At 36.8% G+C, this 17,377-nt stretch overlaps 1 protein-coding gene across 1 annotated transcript in view; it reads right to left on the reverse strand.

Moving 5' to 3' along the window:
* The window catches only part of COL27A1 (collagen type XXVII alpha 1 chain), a 591,531-nt gene that overhangs the window by 536,769 nt on the left and 37,385 nt on the right, over positions 1 to 17,377 (reverse strand). Inside the window, exon 3 of the mRNA XM_053696152.1 lies at positions 17,350 to 17,377. This exon is cut by the window's right edge and continues 1,309 nt beyond it. Coding sequence (XP_053552127.1) covers positions 17,350 to 17,377 — 28 coding nt within the window. The remainder of the gene's footprint in view (positions 1 to 17,349) is intronic.

Raw genomic sequence — 17,377 nt, forward strand, 5'->3', positions numbered from 1 at the left:
GTCCATTGCCGCTACCATCAAACCTATCACTTCCATGCACTGCGCTATGGAAGGAAGAGGAACGGAATGAAGTATCCGACAAGAGTCTAGAAGTTTTGTTTTTCTGGCCTCTGTCAGAAAAATCCTCATTTCTAAGGAGTCTATTATTGTCCCCAAGAAGGGAACCCTTGTTGACGGAGATAGAGAACTCTTTTCCACGTTCCCTTTCCATCCGTGAGATCTGAGAAAGGCCAGGACGATGTCCGTGTGAGCCTTTGCTTGAGGAAGGGACGACGCTTGAATCAGAATGTCGTCCAAGTAAGGTACTACAGCAATGCCCCTTGGTCTTAGCACAGCTAGAAGGGACCCTAGTACCTTTGTGAAAATCCTTGGAGCAGTGGCTAATCCGAAAGGAAGCGCCACGAACTGGTAATGCTTGTCCAGGAATGCAAACCTTAGGAACCGATGATGTTCCTTGTGGATAGGAATATGTAGATACGCATCCTTTAAATCCACCGTGGTCATGAATTGACCTTCCTGGATGGAAGGAAGAATTGTTCGAATGGTTTCCATTTTGAACGATGGAACCTTGAGAAACTTGTTTAAGATCTTGAGATCTAAGATTGGTCTGAACGTTCCCTCTTTTTTGGGAACTATGAACAGATTGGAGTAGAACCCCATCCCTTGTTCTCCTAATGGAACAGGATGAATCACTCCCATTTTTAACAGGTCTTCTACACAACGTAAGAATGCCTGTCTTTTTATGTGGTCTGAAGACAACTGAGACCTGTGGAACCTCCCCCTTGGGGGAAGCCCCTTGAATTCCAGAAGATAACCTTGGGAGACTATTTCTAGCGCCCAAGGATCCAGAACATCTCTTGCCCAAGCCCGAGCGAAGAGAGAGAGTCTGCCCCCCACCAGATCCGGTCCCGGATCGGGGGCCAACATTTCATGCTGTCTTGGTAGCAGTGGCAGGTTTCTTGGCCTGCTTTCCCTTGTTCCAGCCTTGCATTGGTCTCCAAGCTGGCTTGGCTTGAGAAGTATTACCCTCTTGCTTAGAGGACGTAGCACTTTGGGCTGGTCCGTTTCTACGAAAGGGACGAAAATTAGGTTTATTTTTGGCCTTGAAAGGCCGATCCTGAGGAAGGGTGTGGCCCTTACCCCCAGTGATATCAGAGATAATCTCTTTCAAGTCAGGGCCAAACAGCGTTTTCCCCTTGAAAGGAATGTTAAGTAGCTTGTTCTTGGAAGACGCATCAGCTGACCAAGATTTCAACCAAAGCGCTCTGTGCGCCACAATAGCAAACCCAGAATTCTTAGCCGCTAACCTAGCCAATTGCAAAGTGGCGTCTAGGGTGAAAGAATTAGCCAATTTGAGAGCATTGATTCTGTCCATAATCTCCTCATAAGGAGGAGAATCACTATCGACCCGCCTTTACCAGCTCATCGAACCAGAAACACGCGGCTGTAGCGACAGGGACAATGCATGAAATTGGTTGTAGAAGGTAACCCTGCTGAACAAACATCTTTTTAAGTAAACCTTCTAATTTTTTATCCATATGATCTTTGAAAGCACAACTATCTTCTATGGGTATAGTGGTGCGTTTGTTTAAAGTGGAAACCGCTCCCTCGACCTTGGGGACTGTCTGCCATAAGTCCTTTCTGGGGTCGACCATAGGAAACAATTTTTTAAATATGGGGGGAGCCAAGCCCAAAGGGGAATACGATACCAAATGACGCCTTCAGAAAGTCTTTTCTATGTATCAGAGCTCCTCACACATGCGACTGCATGTCATGCCTCTCAAAAACAAGTGCGCAACACCGGCGCGAAAATGAGGCTCTGCCTATGATTTGGGAAAGCCCCTAAAGAGAAAGGTGTCTAAAAAAGTGCCTGCCGATATAATCTTATCAAAATACCCAGATTAAATGATTCCTCAAGGCTAAATATGTGTTAATAATGAATCGATTTAGCCCAGAAAAAGTCTACAGTCTTAATAAGCCCTTGTGAAGCCCTTATTTACAATCTTAATAAACATGGCTTACCGGATCCCATAGGGAAAATGACAGCTTCCAGCATTACATCGTCTTGTTAGAATGTGTCATACCTCAAGCAGCAAGTGACTGCTCACTGTTCCCCCAACTGAAGTTAATTCCTCTCAACAGTCCTGTGTGGAACAGCCATGGATTTTAGTAACGGTTGCTAAAATCATTTTCCTCATACAAACAGAAATCTTCATCTCTTTTCTGTTTCTGAGTAAATAGTACATACCAGCACTATTTTAAAATAACAAACTCTTGATTGAATAATAAAAACTACAGTTAAACACTAAAAAACTCTAAGCCATCTCCGTGGAGATGTTGCCTGTACAACGGCAAAGAGAATGACTGGGGTAGGCGGAGCCTAGGAGGGATCATGTGACCAGCTTTGCTGGGCTCTTTGCCATTTCCTGTTGGGGAAGAGAATATCCCACAAGTAAGGATGACGCCGTGGACCGGACACACCTATGTTGGAGAAAAATAGTTTTTTTTCTTTTTTAATCATATTTTATGATTTTTTTTATGTTAAATTATATGATATGATGAAAATAATAGTATCTTTAGAAAGTCCATTTAATAGTGAGAAAAACGGTATATAATATGTGTGGGTACAGTAAATGAGTAAGAGAAAAATGACAGCTAAACACAACCACTGCAGAAATGTAAAAACAGTCCTGGTCCTTAATGGTAAGAAAATTGAAAAAAGGTCTGGTCACTAAGGGGTTAAATTAATTCACCAAAGCTAGTAAGGGGTTAAAATAGATTTATTTATTTTTAATAAGATCTGATAATTGCTCTTTCCCTGCACAGAGAAACTAAAAAAAAAGATTTTCACTGCCTGACAAACTCGTGTCTTCCCCTCTGTCCTTTCAAAGCTCTCTGAGGAGGAAATGGGTCTCAGATCTGTTAGGAGGAACTCTCTTAATGACATGTATATCAGCATTTCAAAATTCTCCCCACTCTTGATGGCAAAAATTTAATTGACAGATTATGGGAGAGTGAGACAGATTAAAGGGACAGTACACTGTAGAATTGTTTTTCCATAAATGCATTTTAAATGACTTGTTATGCCAACTGCAGAGTATAAAATATTTGAGAAATTGCATTTTCGGGTTTATTTGTGTATCTGAAGTAGCTGGTTTTGTGCTTTGAGACCACAGCCTATTACAATGGGTTGAGCTTCAGGTAATATCAGATCTTATTATGTTATCACTTTGTGTACACAGACTTGCTTCCTTATCTTATATTTGTCTGGAACACCAAAGCTCAATACATAGAGAGAACAATGGAAAATTATCATTTTATTACTTAACTATCATGCCCCCCACTGAGGGTGTAATCTCTTCTGCTGGCTGTGTTTACTTAGGCTTGTCAATAGCGTATACGCCAGTATCAAAACTTTCAGTATAGGTTGGGAAACCACAAGCTAAATCAGCTATTTCAAATGCTGAAATATGAGTAAAGGAGCTACTTGCAACACTCTAGCAGGTAAAAAGGATCATTGGGAACAATTTAAAGGGGAGAAAGTTTTTGGGTGAACTGTCCCTTTAAAGATCTTTTAAGTAGGGGTGTTTTTGCCTTATCTTAGTGGACGGGAGTGTGATGTGTCATGGACTCTCAGCATCTTATGAAAGAAAAATATACCTATACTGTGTGTGTGCGCACTGCGCATGCGTGTATACACACAAACACACACCAATGTTGCCCAAAAACGTTTCCTAGCTTTACGTGATGTCTCCTAGATCTAAACAAATCTGTTGAGCATTACCTTAAGATACTCTGATGGATGGTAGGAGGTGGCAAGAAGATACCACACATGGAGAAGCTGAAGGAAGTATTTCAAGAACCAAGATTTAAGCCTCAATAGGATAGAGTGGAGAGTGTTCAGTAGAATGGAGTGGTCGACAGTTTTGAAACAAAAGGGTTGAACATATATGTAACTCTATGGTTGCAGCTATGAACAAATGAATGAGTTTGCATCAGGGTCCACTACCCAGACAACATAGGGCAATAAGCTAAATTCATCTATAGATGTTGAGGTTTACCCACAGAGTTTAGCTTGACTAAAAAATGCTAAGTATAAATTATAAAGAAAGGAAACGATTCCCAGAATATCCTCCTAGGACTATTTAAGTAAGGAGAGCAACCTCTATTACAAACAAACGATCCAACATGGGGTTATTATTAGGACAGCCTTTTTAGTGTCCATTTTAGAAAATTATAGATAAATCAATTCTCATTCCAGAAGAAGCGATAGACAATTGTGTACATATGAATGTCTGCGGCACTGAAAATCCCTAATGGATCTGGCGCATACACAGAACGAAAAAGCAAAATGGTTAAGTCTGTATGACACATGGTTATAATCTACAACAGCTGCAAGGGAGAGGAAGCTAAGAGATGACCATATTAAACATTTTACTTATCTAGATATTCAGGATGAATATATGGCTTTGATAAATTTGCACATGGATAAATGTAATAAACAAGTTATGCTAAAGCAGCTACCATTTTTTAACCCTTATGCTAGCAGCTGGGTATTCAGCGTCTCCGACATTCATAGTGAAAAACATAGGGCCAGAGATGACTCCATTACATAGTTTATCAAATGAAGGGGGAAATACAGCTGTTGATACTGGAAAGTTGTTTAAAATTGTATGTTCTACCTAATTTATAAAGGAAAGTTTGGGGTTTCATGTCCCTTTAATAAAAAAAAATTCTGGAGTCTTTAAACATCAGTGTTCTGTGAGGATCTCGTGTGAGTCTAGTGTTGTTATGGGTGGGTACAAGTTTGGGCATCACTGTGTCCATCCCTTAAAACTGTCCTTCCTTTCTAAGGGCTATGAACTAATTTATGGAAAATACCATAAATCCAAGACAAAAATCTACCTCTGTCTCTATTTTTGTGCCGTGTTTTTAAGTTAAAGGGACATTAAACACTAAATAAATGCTAGATACAGGGAGTGCAGAATTATTAGGCAAGTTGTATTTTTGAGGATTAATTTTATTATTGAACAACAACCATGTTCTCAATGAACCCAAAAAACTCATTAATATCAAAGCTGAATAGTTTTGGAAGTAGTTTTTAGTTTGTTTTTAGTTATAGCTATTTTAGGGGGATATCTGTGTGTGCAGGTGACTATTACTGTGCATAATTATTAGGCAACTTAACAAAAAACAAATATATACCCATTTCAATTATTTATTTTTACCAGTGAAACCAATATAACATCTCAACATTCACAAATATACATTTCTGACATTCAAAAACAAAACAAAAACAAATCAGTGACCAATATAGCCACCTTTCTTTGCAAGGACACTCAAAAGCCTGCCATCCATGGATTCTGTCAGTGTTTTGATCTGTTCACCATCAACATTGCGTGCAGCAGCAACCACAGCCTCCCAGACACTGTTCAGAGAGGTGTACTGTTTTCCCTCCTTGTAAATCTCACATTTGATGATGGACCACAGGTTCTCAATGGGGTTCAGATCAGGTGAACAAGGAGGCCATGTCATTAGATTTTCTTCTTTAATACCCTTTCTTGCCAGCCACGCTGTGGAGTACTTGGACGCGTGTGATGGAGCATTGTCCTGCATGAAAATCATGTTTTTCTTGAAGGATGCAGACTTCTTCCTGTACCACTGCTTGAAGAAGGTGTCTTCCAGAAACTGGCAGTAGGACTGGGAGTTGAGCTTGACTCCATCCTCAACCCGAAAAGGCCCCACAAGCTCATCTTTGATGATAGCAGCCCAAACCAGTACTCCACCTCCACCTTGCTGGCGTCTGAGTCGGACTGGAGCTCTCTGCCCTTTACCAATCCAGCCACGGGCCCATCCATCTGGCCCATCAAGACTCACTCTCATTTCATCAGTCCATAAAACCATAGAAAAATCAGTCTTGAGATATTTCTTGGCCCAGTCTTGACGTTTCAGCTTGTGTGTCTTGTTCAGTGGTGGTCGTCTTTCAGCCTTTCTTACCTTGGCCATGTCTCTGAGTATTGCACACCTTGTGCTTTTGGGCACTCCAGTAATGTTGCAGCTCTGAAATATGGCCAAACTGGTGGCAAGTGGCATCTTGGCAGCTGCACGCTTGACTTTTCTCAGTTCATGGGCAGTTATTTTGCGCCTTGGTTTTTCCACACGCTTCTTGCGACCCTGTTGACTATTTTGAATGAAACGCTTGATTGTTCGATGATCACGCTTCAGAAGCTTTGCAATTTTAAGAGTGCTGCATCCCTCTGCAAGATATCTCACTATTTTTGACTTTTCTGAGCCTGTCAAGTCCTTCTTTTGACCCATTTTGCCAAAGGAAAGGAAGTTGCCTAATAATTATGCACACCTGATATAGGGTGTTGATGTCATTAGACCACACCCGTTCTCATTACAGAGATGCACATCACCTAATATGCTTAATTGGTAGTAGGCTTTCGAGCCTATACAGCTTGGAGTAAGACAACATGCATAAAGAGGATGATGTGGTCAAAATACTCATTTGCCTAATAATTCTGCACTCCCTGTAGAATGATGCATTCAAAGAAATGATTAGTCTTAGAATAAAGTAGATGGATTTTTTTAAAGTTTCATTAGCTGTTTAAATATTGACAAAATAAATGTAAAGTTTTAGGGTCTATAAAACAATGGGAGCTGCCATGTTGTAACTTAGGTTACCTTCTCTGCTGTGGCCAATTAGAGACAGTTATAAATAGGTCACATTGTTTTATAGACACTAAAACTTTACACTTATTTTGCCAATATTTAAATAGCTAATGAAACTTTAAAAAAACAAAATTTATGCTTACCTGATAAATTTCTTTCTCTTGTGGTGTATCCAGTCCACGGGTTCATCTATTACTTGTGAGATATTCTCCTTCCCAACAGGAAGTTGCAAGAGGACACCCACAGCAGAGCTGTCTATATAGCTCCTCCCCTAACCCCCACCTCCAGTCATTCTCTTGCAACTCTCGACAAGATAGGAAGTATCAAGAGATATGTGGTGACTTAGTGTAGTGTTACCTTCAATCAAGAGTTTGTTATTTTTAAACGGTACCGGCGTTGTACTGTTTTACTCTCAGGCAGAAATTAGAAGAAGAATTCTGCCTGGAGGTTGATGATCTTAGCGGTTTGTAACTAAGGTCCATTGCTGTTCTCACACATAACTAAAGAGTATGGGAATACATCTACATGTTATTCTCAGACTAACCTTGTCTTTGAATGCATCATTCTATCTAGCATTTTTTTAGTGTTTAATGTCCCTTTAATCGCGGATAAATTTGGCAGTTAGCTTTAAACACTACTGTGGAGACATCTACTTTAAATATATAGCAATTTGTGAAGGAGACAGGGAGGAAACAATGAACCTTATTACTGGAATTTAAGGGACATTAGGCTAAAAATTAAATCTCCCATAAAGGGCTAGATTACAAGTGGCGCGGTAAAATGTGATTGAAAAAACTTTGCTAGAGTTAAGCTTTTTGCGCTAGTTGGGTTGCACTTGTATTTCAAGCGAACTAGCACAAAAATTGAGCATCTGATATCGCTTGCGCTTTCACGTATTCCCCCATAGAAGTCAATGAAGAAATAAAAGTGGAGAGAAAAAAATACCCACTCTCTCTAACAAACGTTTTCGCAACTGCGCTACCCCAACATGAAAATATGAATATTTCATATTCCAATGTTCTTAACATAACGGAATATGTTCTATTTATTCATAATTAAAGATTTCTACATATATCTGATGTTTTTTAAACATATATATATTTATACCTATATATAGATGATTACATATAGGTATAGATAAATATATATATATATAGGAATATCTATTGAAAAATACTAAGAACATGTTGTGCTATATGCATAACATTGGATTGTGAAATATTTACAGTAAATACACAGTTAAAGGGATAGGAAAGTCAAAATTAAACTTGCAAGAATCAGATAGAGCATGACATTTTAAGACACTTTTAAATTCACTTCTATTTTCAAATGTGCTTTGTTCTCTTTGTATCCCTTATTGAAAAATAATACACACATATCCTACACTAGCTGCTAATTGGTGCCTGCACAAATTTGTCTCTTGTGATTGGCTAACTAGATGTGTTCAGCCAGCTGCCAGTAGTGCAATTGTATGCTCTATCTGAATCATAAAAGAATATTTGGGGGTTTACTGTCCCTTTAAACGCACACACACACATATATATATATATCATCATATCTTTGAGCCTTAATAACTTTTTTGTGCAATATTTTTAAGTAATAATTTTTATTAGATAGTGTTATAATGAGTGTAAGTGTGCGCTTTGTAACATAGCTTTGTACAAATATATTGTTTGTGAAAACAGTTAACCACAGCTCTGAGATTGCGTTAAGAATTGAAGCGTGAATCCCGCAATTGTTATTTTGCTCAACTTGTAATATCAGCGCAAATGCTTGCGAAAACACAATATCACTTGCGCAAAAACGTTTGCGCCTCACTAGTAATCTAGCCGAATACGTTTAAGTATAGTGCAGATCAATATAATATGCAAGAATTTGTGTTTACAAAAATGCTTTTAGTAAAAATAAAGTAATTGCTACTTTAAAGGGACATAATACTCATATGGTAAATCACTTGAAACTGATGCAGTATAACTGTAAAAAGCTGACAGGAAAATATCACCTGAGGATCTCTATGTAAAAAAGGAAGATATTTTACCTCACAATCTCCTCAGCTCAGCAGAGTAAGTTCTGTGTAAAAAGTTATACTTCACCTGCTCCCAGCTGCAGGTAAAAACAAAAAAAAAGGAAGAAATGAACAGCAGCCAATCAGCATCAGCAGTGCTGAGGTCATGAACTCTTACTGTGATCTCATGAGATTTGACTTAACTCTCATGAGATTTCATAGTAAGCTTCCTTTACCTGATTAGTGAAATAATATGAGAGTGAATGAAGCTCATCCTTTCAGCTGTCCCAGGACAGACACACTAAAATGCTGCTTAGAAGTCCTTTACAATGGGAGGTGGCTACTGAGGAACTTTTGAGGTAAAATATCTTTCTTTTTTACATAGAGATGTTCAGGTGATATTTTCTAATCAGCTTTTTACAGCTATGCTGCATCACTTTCAACTTAAGTGTTTAAACATTTGGGTATTATGGCCCTTTAATGATACCTTTTACTGTAAAGGTGATGTACGCAGCATACAGGCGAGAGAGTTGTGCATGCACGTTACCTTACTGCACATGCTCTGAGTGTCAGTCATATAACAAGATGCATGTCACCCCAGAGCTCAGAGCAACCATATTTAAGCAATAAGAGAAATCCCAACTAATGCCTATATGCTGCGCTGTCAAGGTCTAAATTAGGATATTAGAACAGTGCCAGACTAGATGAGTAAAAAAAAAGTTTAAAGGGACATTAAACCAAAAAAAATTTTTTTATAATTCAGACTTATCCGCTATGTCGGATAAGGTTCAACAGACCTTTAATAAATAGGCCTCAGAGAATAGAATTTTAAACAACATTCCAATTTACTTCTATTATCTAATTTGCTTTATTTTTTAAATATGCTTTTTCTAAGAAATAGCAATGCACAGGGGTGAGCCAATCACATGAGGCATATATGTGCAGCCACCAATCAGCAGCTACTAAGCCTATCTAGATGTGATTTTCAGCAAAGTTTAGCAAGAGAATGAAGCAAATTAGATCATATAAGTTAATTGGAAAGTTGTTTTAAATTGTATTCTCTACCTTAATTATGAAAGAAACATTTTGGGTTTCATGCCCCTTTAACTGGATTTACCAGAGGATCTGTGCTTTACAGGGAAGGTGGAAAGAATAGATTGCAACTCATCACCAGTTAGAAACACGTACATAAATCTGACTAAGAAAAGGAAGGTTACTTAGCAGAAACTACCACTTTCAAGAATGGGGCCGCAATAGGATTCATTTTTTTTTTTTATTATTTTTTTTTTTTTAGACAGAATGCATCTGGATAATGTCCTAATAAACCCTTTTGCGGAGAGATTCCACAAGCCACTCAAATGCTATAATGATTAGATCTCAAATGAAGAAATGCAATTCTAATTCACCTTTTTTTATTAAATGCTAATAAGAGCACAGACCTTGTATGTCTGGTAGGACAATAGGAAAGCACAAGGGAATAGGGATTTCCCTGGAATCGATGTTCACAGCTGAACAACTGACAAAAAGTGATTCCTTGGTCCACATTAAGAGGAAATTAGCTGTGATCTCACCAGTTGAGACGGCCAGTAATGTACGCCTGACTCATTCAGAGCTCGTGTGTGCCGCAGTAAGTTTAAAGGGACAGTCTACTCCAGAATTGTTATTGTTTAAAAAAATAGATAATCCCTTTATTAACTAGTTTTGCATAACCTACACAGTTATAATAATACACATTTTACCTCTGTGATTACCTTGTATCTAAGCCTCTGCAGACTGCCCCCTTATTTCAGTTGTTTTGACAGACTTGCATTTTAGTCAATCAGGGCCCTCTCATAAGTTACTCCACGGGCGTGAGCACAATTTTATCTATATGGCATACATGAACTTACACCCTCTAGCTGTGAAAAATTGTCAAGTGCTTTAAGATAAGAGGCGGCCTTCAAGCTCTTAGAAATTAGCATATGAGCCTACCTTGGTTTAGCTTTTAACAAAGAATACCAAAAGAACAAAGCAAATCGGATGATAAAAGTGAATTGGAAAGTTGATTAAAATTGCATGTTCTATCTGAATCAGACAAGACTGTCCCTTTAATGCTTTGAACTAAGAAAGACATCAATGCACCTGGAATCGCAATGTAAGCCGTGTGTCTGCTCCCTGATCCTATGGCTGCAAAATCTGCAACACACAACTCAGAGCTTCACAATGTGACAAACTTACAAGGAGACCGGAAAAAAACAGAGAGAGAAAGCAAAGATATGGAAAAATAATGATAAACGACAGTTAAAATACAAGAAAAATGAAGAAATGATAGAGAAAGAACAGAAAAAGAAGAAAGAAAAAATACAGAGAGGAAAAAGGTGACGGAAACAATGAGATGAGAGAGAAGGAAACAGAAAAAAATATAAAAAAAAGGAAAAAGAAGGGAGTCGTAAAGAAGGAAAAGAGAAAGAAAAAAGAGACGAGATGGTAAGAATTAAATGACAATAGGTACAAAAGTCACACATAAGTGCTACTTAATTAAAGGGACAGTCAACAATAAAATTGTTAAAAAGATAGATAATCGCTTTACTACCCATTCCCCAGCTTTGCACAACTAACATTGTTATATAAATTTACTTTATATCATTTAAACCTTGGGATTTCTGCCTGTTTCTAAGCCCCTGCAGACAGTCTCTTATCATATGCTTGTTTATTAGCTGTTAACAACAGGAGGCTGCTAGTTCATGTGGACCATATAGATAACATTGTGCTCATGCTCAGGAAGTTATTTACGATTTAGCACAATACAGCACTTAAATGCAAGTCAATAGATAAATAAAAAGTCATGTGATCAGGGGGCGGTCAGAAGATGCTTAGATACAAGGTAATCACAGAGGTAAAACGTGTATTAATATAACTGTTATGCAAAACTGAGGAATGGGTAATAAAGGGATTATCTATCTTTTTAAACAATAAAAATGATAGTGTAGAGTAGACTGTCCCTTTAAGCCACCATTTTATTATATAACAGCAAAGCACCAAAGTATAGTGAAATGCTGATGTAATCAGCTCACTCTAACACGAGTAAGTAAACCTACAGTTCCTATATACGTCATAAGCCAATTTCCTACAATGAAATCAAACAACCAGCAATTTGAGCAAGATTATTTATGAAATATCTCTGCCCTCTTTATCTATGTTACAAGCTACTACTGACGTTTACCAGACATGCGGTTTGAGATTGTATATCCCATTTTGCAGAATATAAAATAAATCGACGTTTTGGCTACAGCCTGAGTAACAGAATTCTAAATCATGTTGTCATGCAAGATAATGCGAGGTCATTGACATGTTAAAGGGACATCAAACCCAAAAAATTTCTTTCATGATTCAGACAGAGAATACAATTTTAAACAACATTCCAATTTAATCCTATTATCTAATTTGCTTCATTCTTTAGATATCCTTTGTTAAAGAAATAGCAATGCACATGGGCAAACCAATCACATAAGGCAAATATGTGCAGCCACCAATCAGAAGCTACTGGGCCTATCTAGATATGCTTTTCAGGAAAGATTATCAAGAGAATGAAGCAAATTAGATAATAGAAGTAAATTAGAAAGTTGTTAAAATTGTATTCTCAATCTGAATCATTAAAGAAAAATTTTGGGTTTAATGTCCCTTTAAGTAATAAGGAACAATGACATGATCATGGAAACAGACTTGTTTTATACAACAGCCACTTTTCTTGAAGTTTTAAGCCTCTCTAGGAGTTTCTAGTGAACAAAATCAGGGCCTGGTTTGTTACTGCACACAACTAAAAAAAACTGCTTTAAATGTAAATTAAAGGGACAGGTTACACCTAGGTCATCTTAAAGTATTACCTTAGATTAAGCTGAAAATAGCCTTCTGCACACTTTCTATATCATGCAGCAGGAATGGTAAAAAAAAGTTATTTTAAAATGAATATTGTTAATGGCCACTTTGTAATAGCTGCCAAGCTCAGCCCACTGATGACATCATGATCTGGGCTGCATATGGCATCCAATCACAAAAGGCTCACTAGTTAGATTCAACAGACTATCAATGCTATTCAGCAGAGTGTCTAGATGCAGCCAAGATCGTGATGTCATCAGTGGGTGGAGCTTGGCAGCATTTCAAACTAGCCAGAAACATTATTAACTTTTAAATAACTTTTTAACTGTTCCTGCTGAATGATATATAAAGGGGCGCAGGAGGCTATTTGCAGTTTAATCTAAGGTAAGACTTTAAGATGACTAAGGTGTAGACTTGTCCATTTAAAGGAGCACAAGGTTGAAGGGATATAATAACTAAATATGTGATTTTTAGACCATTTTAAAATTGAGATTTTCATATGTTTCACTTTATTTCAAATATAAAGAACTAGTTTCTTAACGACAAACTAGATACAGTATGGGCAGAAGCACAGACTACTATGGGAAAACCAGATCACTTCAGGGGGAATTTGTTCCAAACCAGTGCTCACATCAAAAAATGGAGATAGATTATCATCTTAAAGGGACACTGTACTCTTAAAAAACTTTCCATATATCAAATAAACGTTGTGAAACAATACCTTTTTCAATGCACTGTTATTTTCAAATATTTACAGTTTTGCCGCAATCTTTGTTTAATTTTTAATCATTTTCCAAACCCACTCCGTGGGTACCTTTTCAAGCTGTCCAACCTGGGCTGACAACCCAGGTTAGAATATGGCGGCACTTAGCCGTGATTCGCATGCACAAGCTTGTGCTTACGTCACTCGCTGGATAGCTGTTGAATGTAGGAGACTTGGTTGTAGGTAATATGGGCTTAAGCGCATGTGCGATCTCACAGGACTTAATGCGCATGTGTGAGACGAATTATTATTATTTTAATAATATGCAAAGAAACGGCCGCCGATTGGAGGAAGGAATGAAAGAGTGCACAGCCCATATTAGTCGGTTGTCATTCATGACGTCAGGATAAAAAGTTTATAAACGTTTTTTAATAGTTTACATGGATCGTTCAACATGCACAGTAAGTGCATTTTATTAATTTAATATTGGTAATTAAGTATATATAATCGTTATATACACACAAACATTTTTTACAGTAATCCTTTAAGGCTGGTAGTGTCTTAAAAAATAAATTTTATTTTTAAATATAAAAACTTTGAAAATTGTGTTTAAATCTAAAGAATATATTTACTAACTCAGGTCTAGATTTTAAACCATGTGCATAACCTTTCAGATGTTTATTGGATGAGTGATCCTGGGGGTTTTAAAGTAATGATAACCCAATTACCTAATTACCCATTTATTTATGTTTAATAACAAAATACAAATTATAGCTAAAATCGCACGTTTAACAAACTACATATAATTATTTAAATGGCCATTTATGATTGCAACGACCAATGTGTTCAATATGAAGTTTAAATACAAATTGAATTAAAATTATATGAAAATTATTAAAGGGATAGTCTAGTCAAAAATAAACTTTCATGATTCAGATAGAGCATGCAATTTTAAGCAACTTTCTAATTTACTCCTATTATCAATTTTTCTTAGTTCTCTTGCAATCTTTATTTTTTTAAAGCTGGAATGTAAGCTTAATAGCCGGCCCATTTTTGGTTCAGCACCTGAGTAGCGCTTGCTGACTGGATGGCTACATTTAGACACCAATCAGCAAGCGCTATCCAGGTTCTGAACCAAAAATGGGCTGGCTTCTAAGCTTACATTCCAGCTTTTTAAAATAAAGATACCAAGAGAACGAAGAAAAATTGATAATAGGAGTAAATTAGAAAGTTGCTTAAAATTGCATGCTCTATCTGAATCATGAAAGTTTAATTTTGACTAGACTATCCCTTTAACTGCACATGTCCTCAATTAAAGGGGTAGAAATTGAAACTTCCATGGGTGCATTTAAATGTTTAATTGTTGCATATTTTCAGTATACTCCTATTAGCTAAAATGCTTCTAGTAAAAGTTATTACTGTTTAACAGCGGCAAATGAACATATCCTGTAGTATTCAACCACAACACCAAATCAGAAAGAGTCAGCAGTGGCTTGTATGGCATAAACTAAGTCTTCGCAGACATAACACGCACCACCGCCAGCTGAATACTTGTGCACAGGCCCTCACGGAATATGTGCGTATGTTACTGTGAAGAGCAGTAACATAAAGAGATCTATCTCTTTGATATTATTGGTTGAATAGAAAAACCTGCATTCAAATATTTTAGGCAGCTATCATTAATACTGGATTATCTTTTATGCTTTTGTTTTGGTCTACTTGAAAAATCATGAAACACATTAACTTTGTATATTTTTTCATTTGTTGTTCATGTGTTTACCTTCCTGGGGAAAAAAAATAAATACCAGAACCCTGGAAATATTAAAATGTAACTTGGGTGGTTTTTCCCCACCGTACTGTTGATTTCACTAAATGTTTGGAATAGCTTTGAAGTTTAAAAAAATCATGAGCTGCTTTCCAAAACATTTCAGTAAGTCCTCTAAAAGACTGCAATCCAGGCCATAGAAAGTTCTTTCATGCTATAGTATACAGACGTCATCGAATAACGCAGCAAGAGAAGATACGTGGTTTACTTAAAGACGTCTCCTTAAGGCCCAATGAATGTAGGACACTGTTTGAAGAAGCAGTAAAATTGAAAAAAAAAAAAAAACAACAACAACATCCAGGGAGAAGACAAAATTGAATCACAACGTAAAAAAACAGCGCCCTGTGTATTATGCTTCATTTAATTCAAGTGTCTCTGCAGTAAAGGTAGATCCGTTTTGGAAATTATTATCTTGCAGAATTTAATGGGGGGACTAAACTATTTTCCAGATATGTGCTAAGCAAAAGTAATTCATCAAAAGTATTGAGGAGAGCCCAATAACCCAAAAACAAAGATAATCGTCTAACATACCCACATGCTAAAACTTACTCACTATGCTTATGAGAGTAAAATTATGGGGTACTTTCCTTCTGCATCCACAATTATACAAAATTAACACAGTTTGCAAAGCATTGAACACAGAATAATTGTCCAAGAAATGTAGCATAAAGTAATTTTACAACAGTTTGCACCTTATTCTCCCAGTATTTAAATGTATCCCAAAGTAGTTGCATCCCAACTGTCTAACTTAGTAAAGGCTACTCAGTCACCTGCAACAACCAACACTTTACACCAAGTGTAAAGAAACATAAACAGATAAGTTATATTTATTATAATTATCATTTATTTAGACCACAAAGCTACTATTTCTTGTTTATTTTTATTTTTTATATATATATATATATATATATATATATATATATATATATATATATATATATATATATCTCAATATATACATTTTTTTAATTATTTTTTTTAATAGACAGATAGATAGGTCGATCGATTATAGGGTTGACCGAAAGTCTTCTAAAAAGGCTCCTGATTTTTGGGCTTGTTCCTAGGTTTTGAACAAATTTGTCCAATCCTGAACGCTCTTGTACAGTAAAATCCTAGAATTTTGTTCAATCCCCCTTGTGAGTGAACATATGCATTAAATGGATAATAAACAATATAAGATTATAATTTAAAATGTTTAGTTATGTGTATTAAAAAAATATACGGTATATACTTTCATTATTTATTTTGTCTCACTTTCCTGTAATGTTACTTAAAATTGTTGTTTTTCTAAATTACATTAAGTTTCTAAAAAGTTATGGGCGCCACCAAGTTTCCTCTTATCTATCTTTCCTGTTGAGGACTAATAGGGACAGATATAAAACAGGTAATAAAAGAGACTGTCCAAACAAGGCTTTGTGGAACATAGGATTATCTAAAAGCTTTGTTTGCACAGAGGAAAATAGAAAACTAGTTCAAACATGGCGGCAACAATTACTTTATAGAAACTAAACCTTTACACTTACATTTTCAATATTTAACCCTTTGAGTGCAGAGTTTCTCACTCTGGTGCTAATGACGGCTCAGAGACGTTATGAGCACTCTCCCACCTTGAGGGAGATCTGGGGGCTCCTTACTGCTCCTACCCCGGCGATCATGCCTGTAGAGTGACAGGCATCGCCGGGGCTTCACGTGATGTGCGGTGATGTCACGCGCAATTACGTGATGACGTCACTGCGCAACTTTATTTATACTTAACAATGTTAAGTATAGGAGGAGGGGGCATGCTGCTTAGAAGCCTGTATCTCAGGCATCTAAGCAGCTACAGACCCCCAAGACCCACTGTTGGAAAGGTAATTGTCTAACCTTTCCAACAGTGTAAGTCTTGGGGGTCTGTAAAATACAATATTAGCACCCAGGTGGGAAATGGCTTAGCAGCCAAAGGGTTAAACAATTAATATAATTGTAAAAATGACATCTACATATTATTCTAAGGATAAGCTTTGCTTTGAAAACATCATCATGTCTAACATATATTTCCTGCTTAATATCGCTTTAACCTGTACACTTTTAAATGGGAGATTTCAAATTTTCATTGTGAAAGAGAAGATGAAGGATAATGTCACGTCTGTCACTGTGATACTGGCCTATCATTGACAATACTAAAGAATACAGGATCTACATCCCTATCATTACACCATCTTACAACTGAAATAAAATAAATAAATAATATGATATATATATATATATATATATATATATATATATATATAAAATGATTTCACTTACTGGCAAACCTAGATCCCCTTTAGGTCCT

This window comes from Bombina bombina, chromosome 12, assembly GCF_027579735.1.
Source record: "Bombina bombina isolate aBomBom1 chromosome 12, aBomBom1.pri, whole genome shotgun sequence".
Lineage (NCBI taxonomy): Eukaryota > Metazoa > Chordata > Amphibia > Anura > Bombinatoridae > Bombina > Bombina bombina.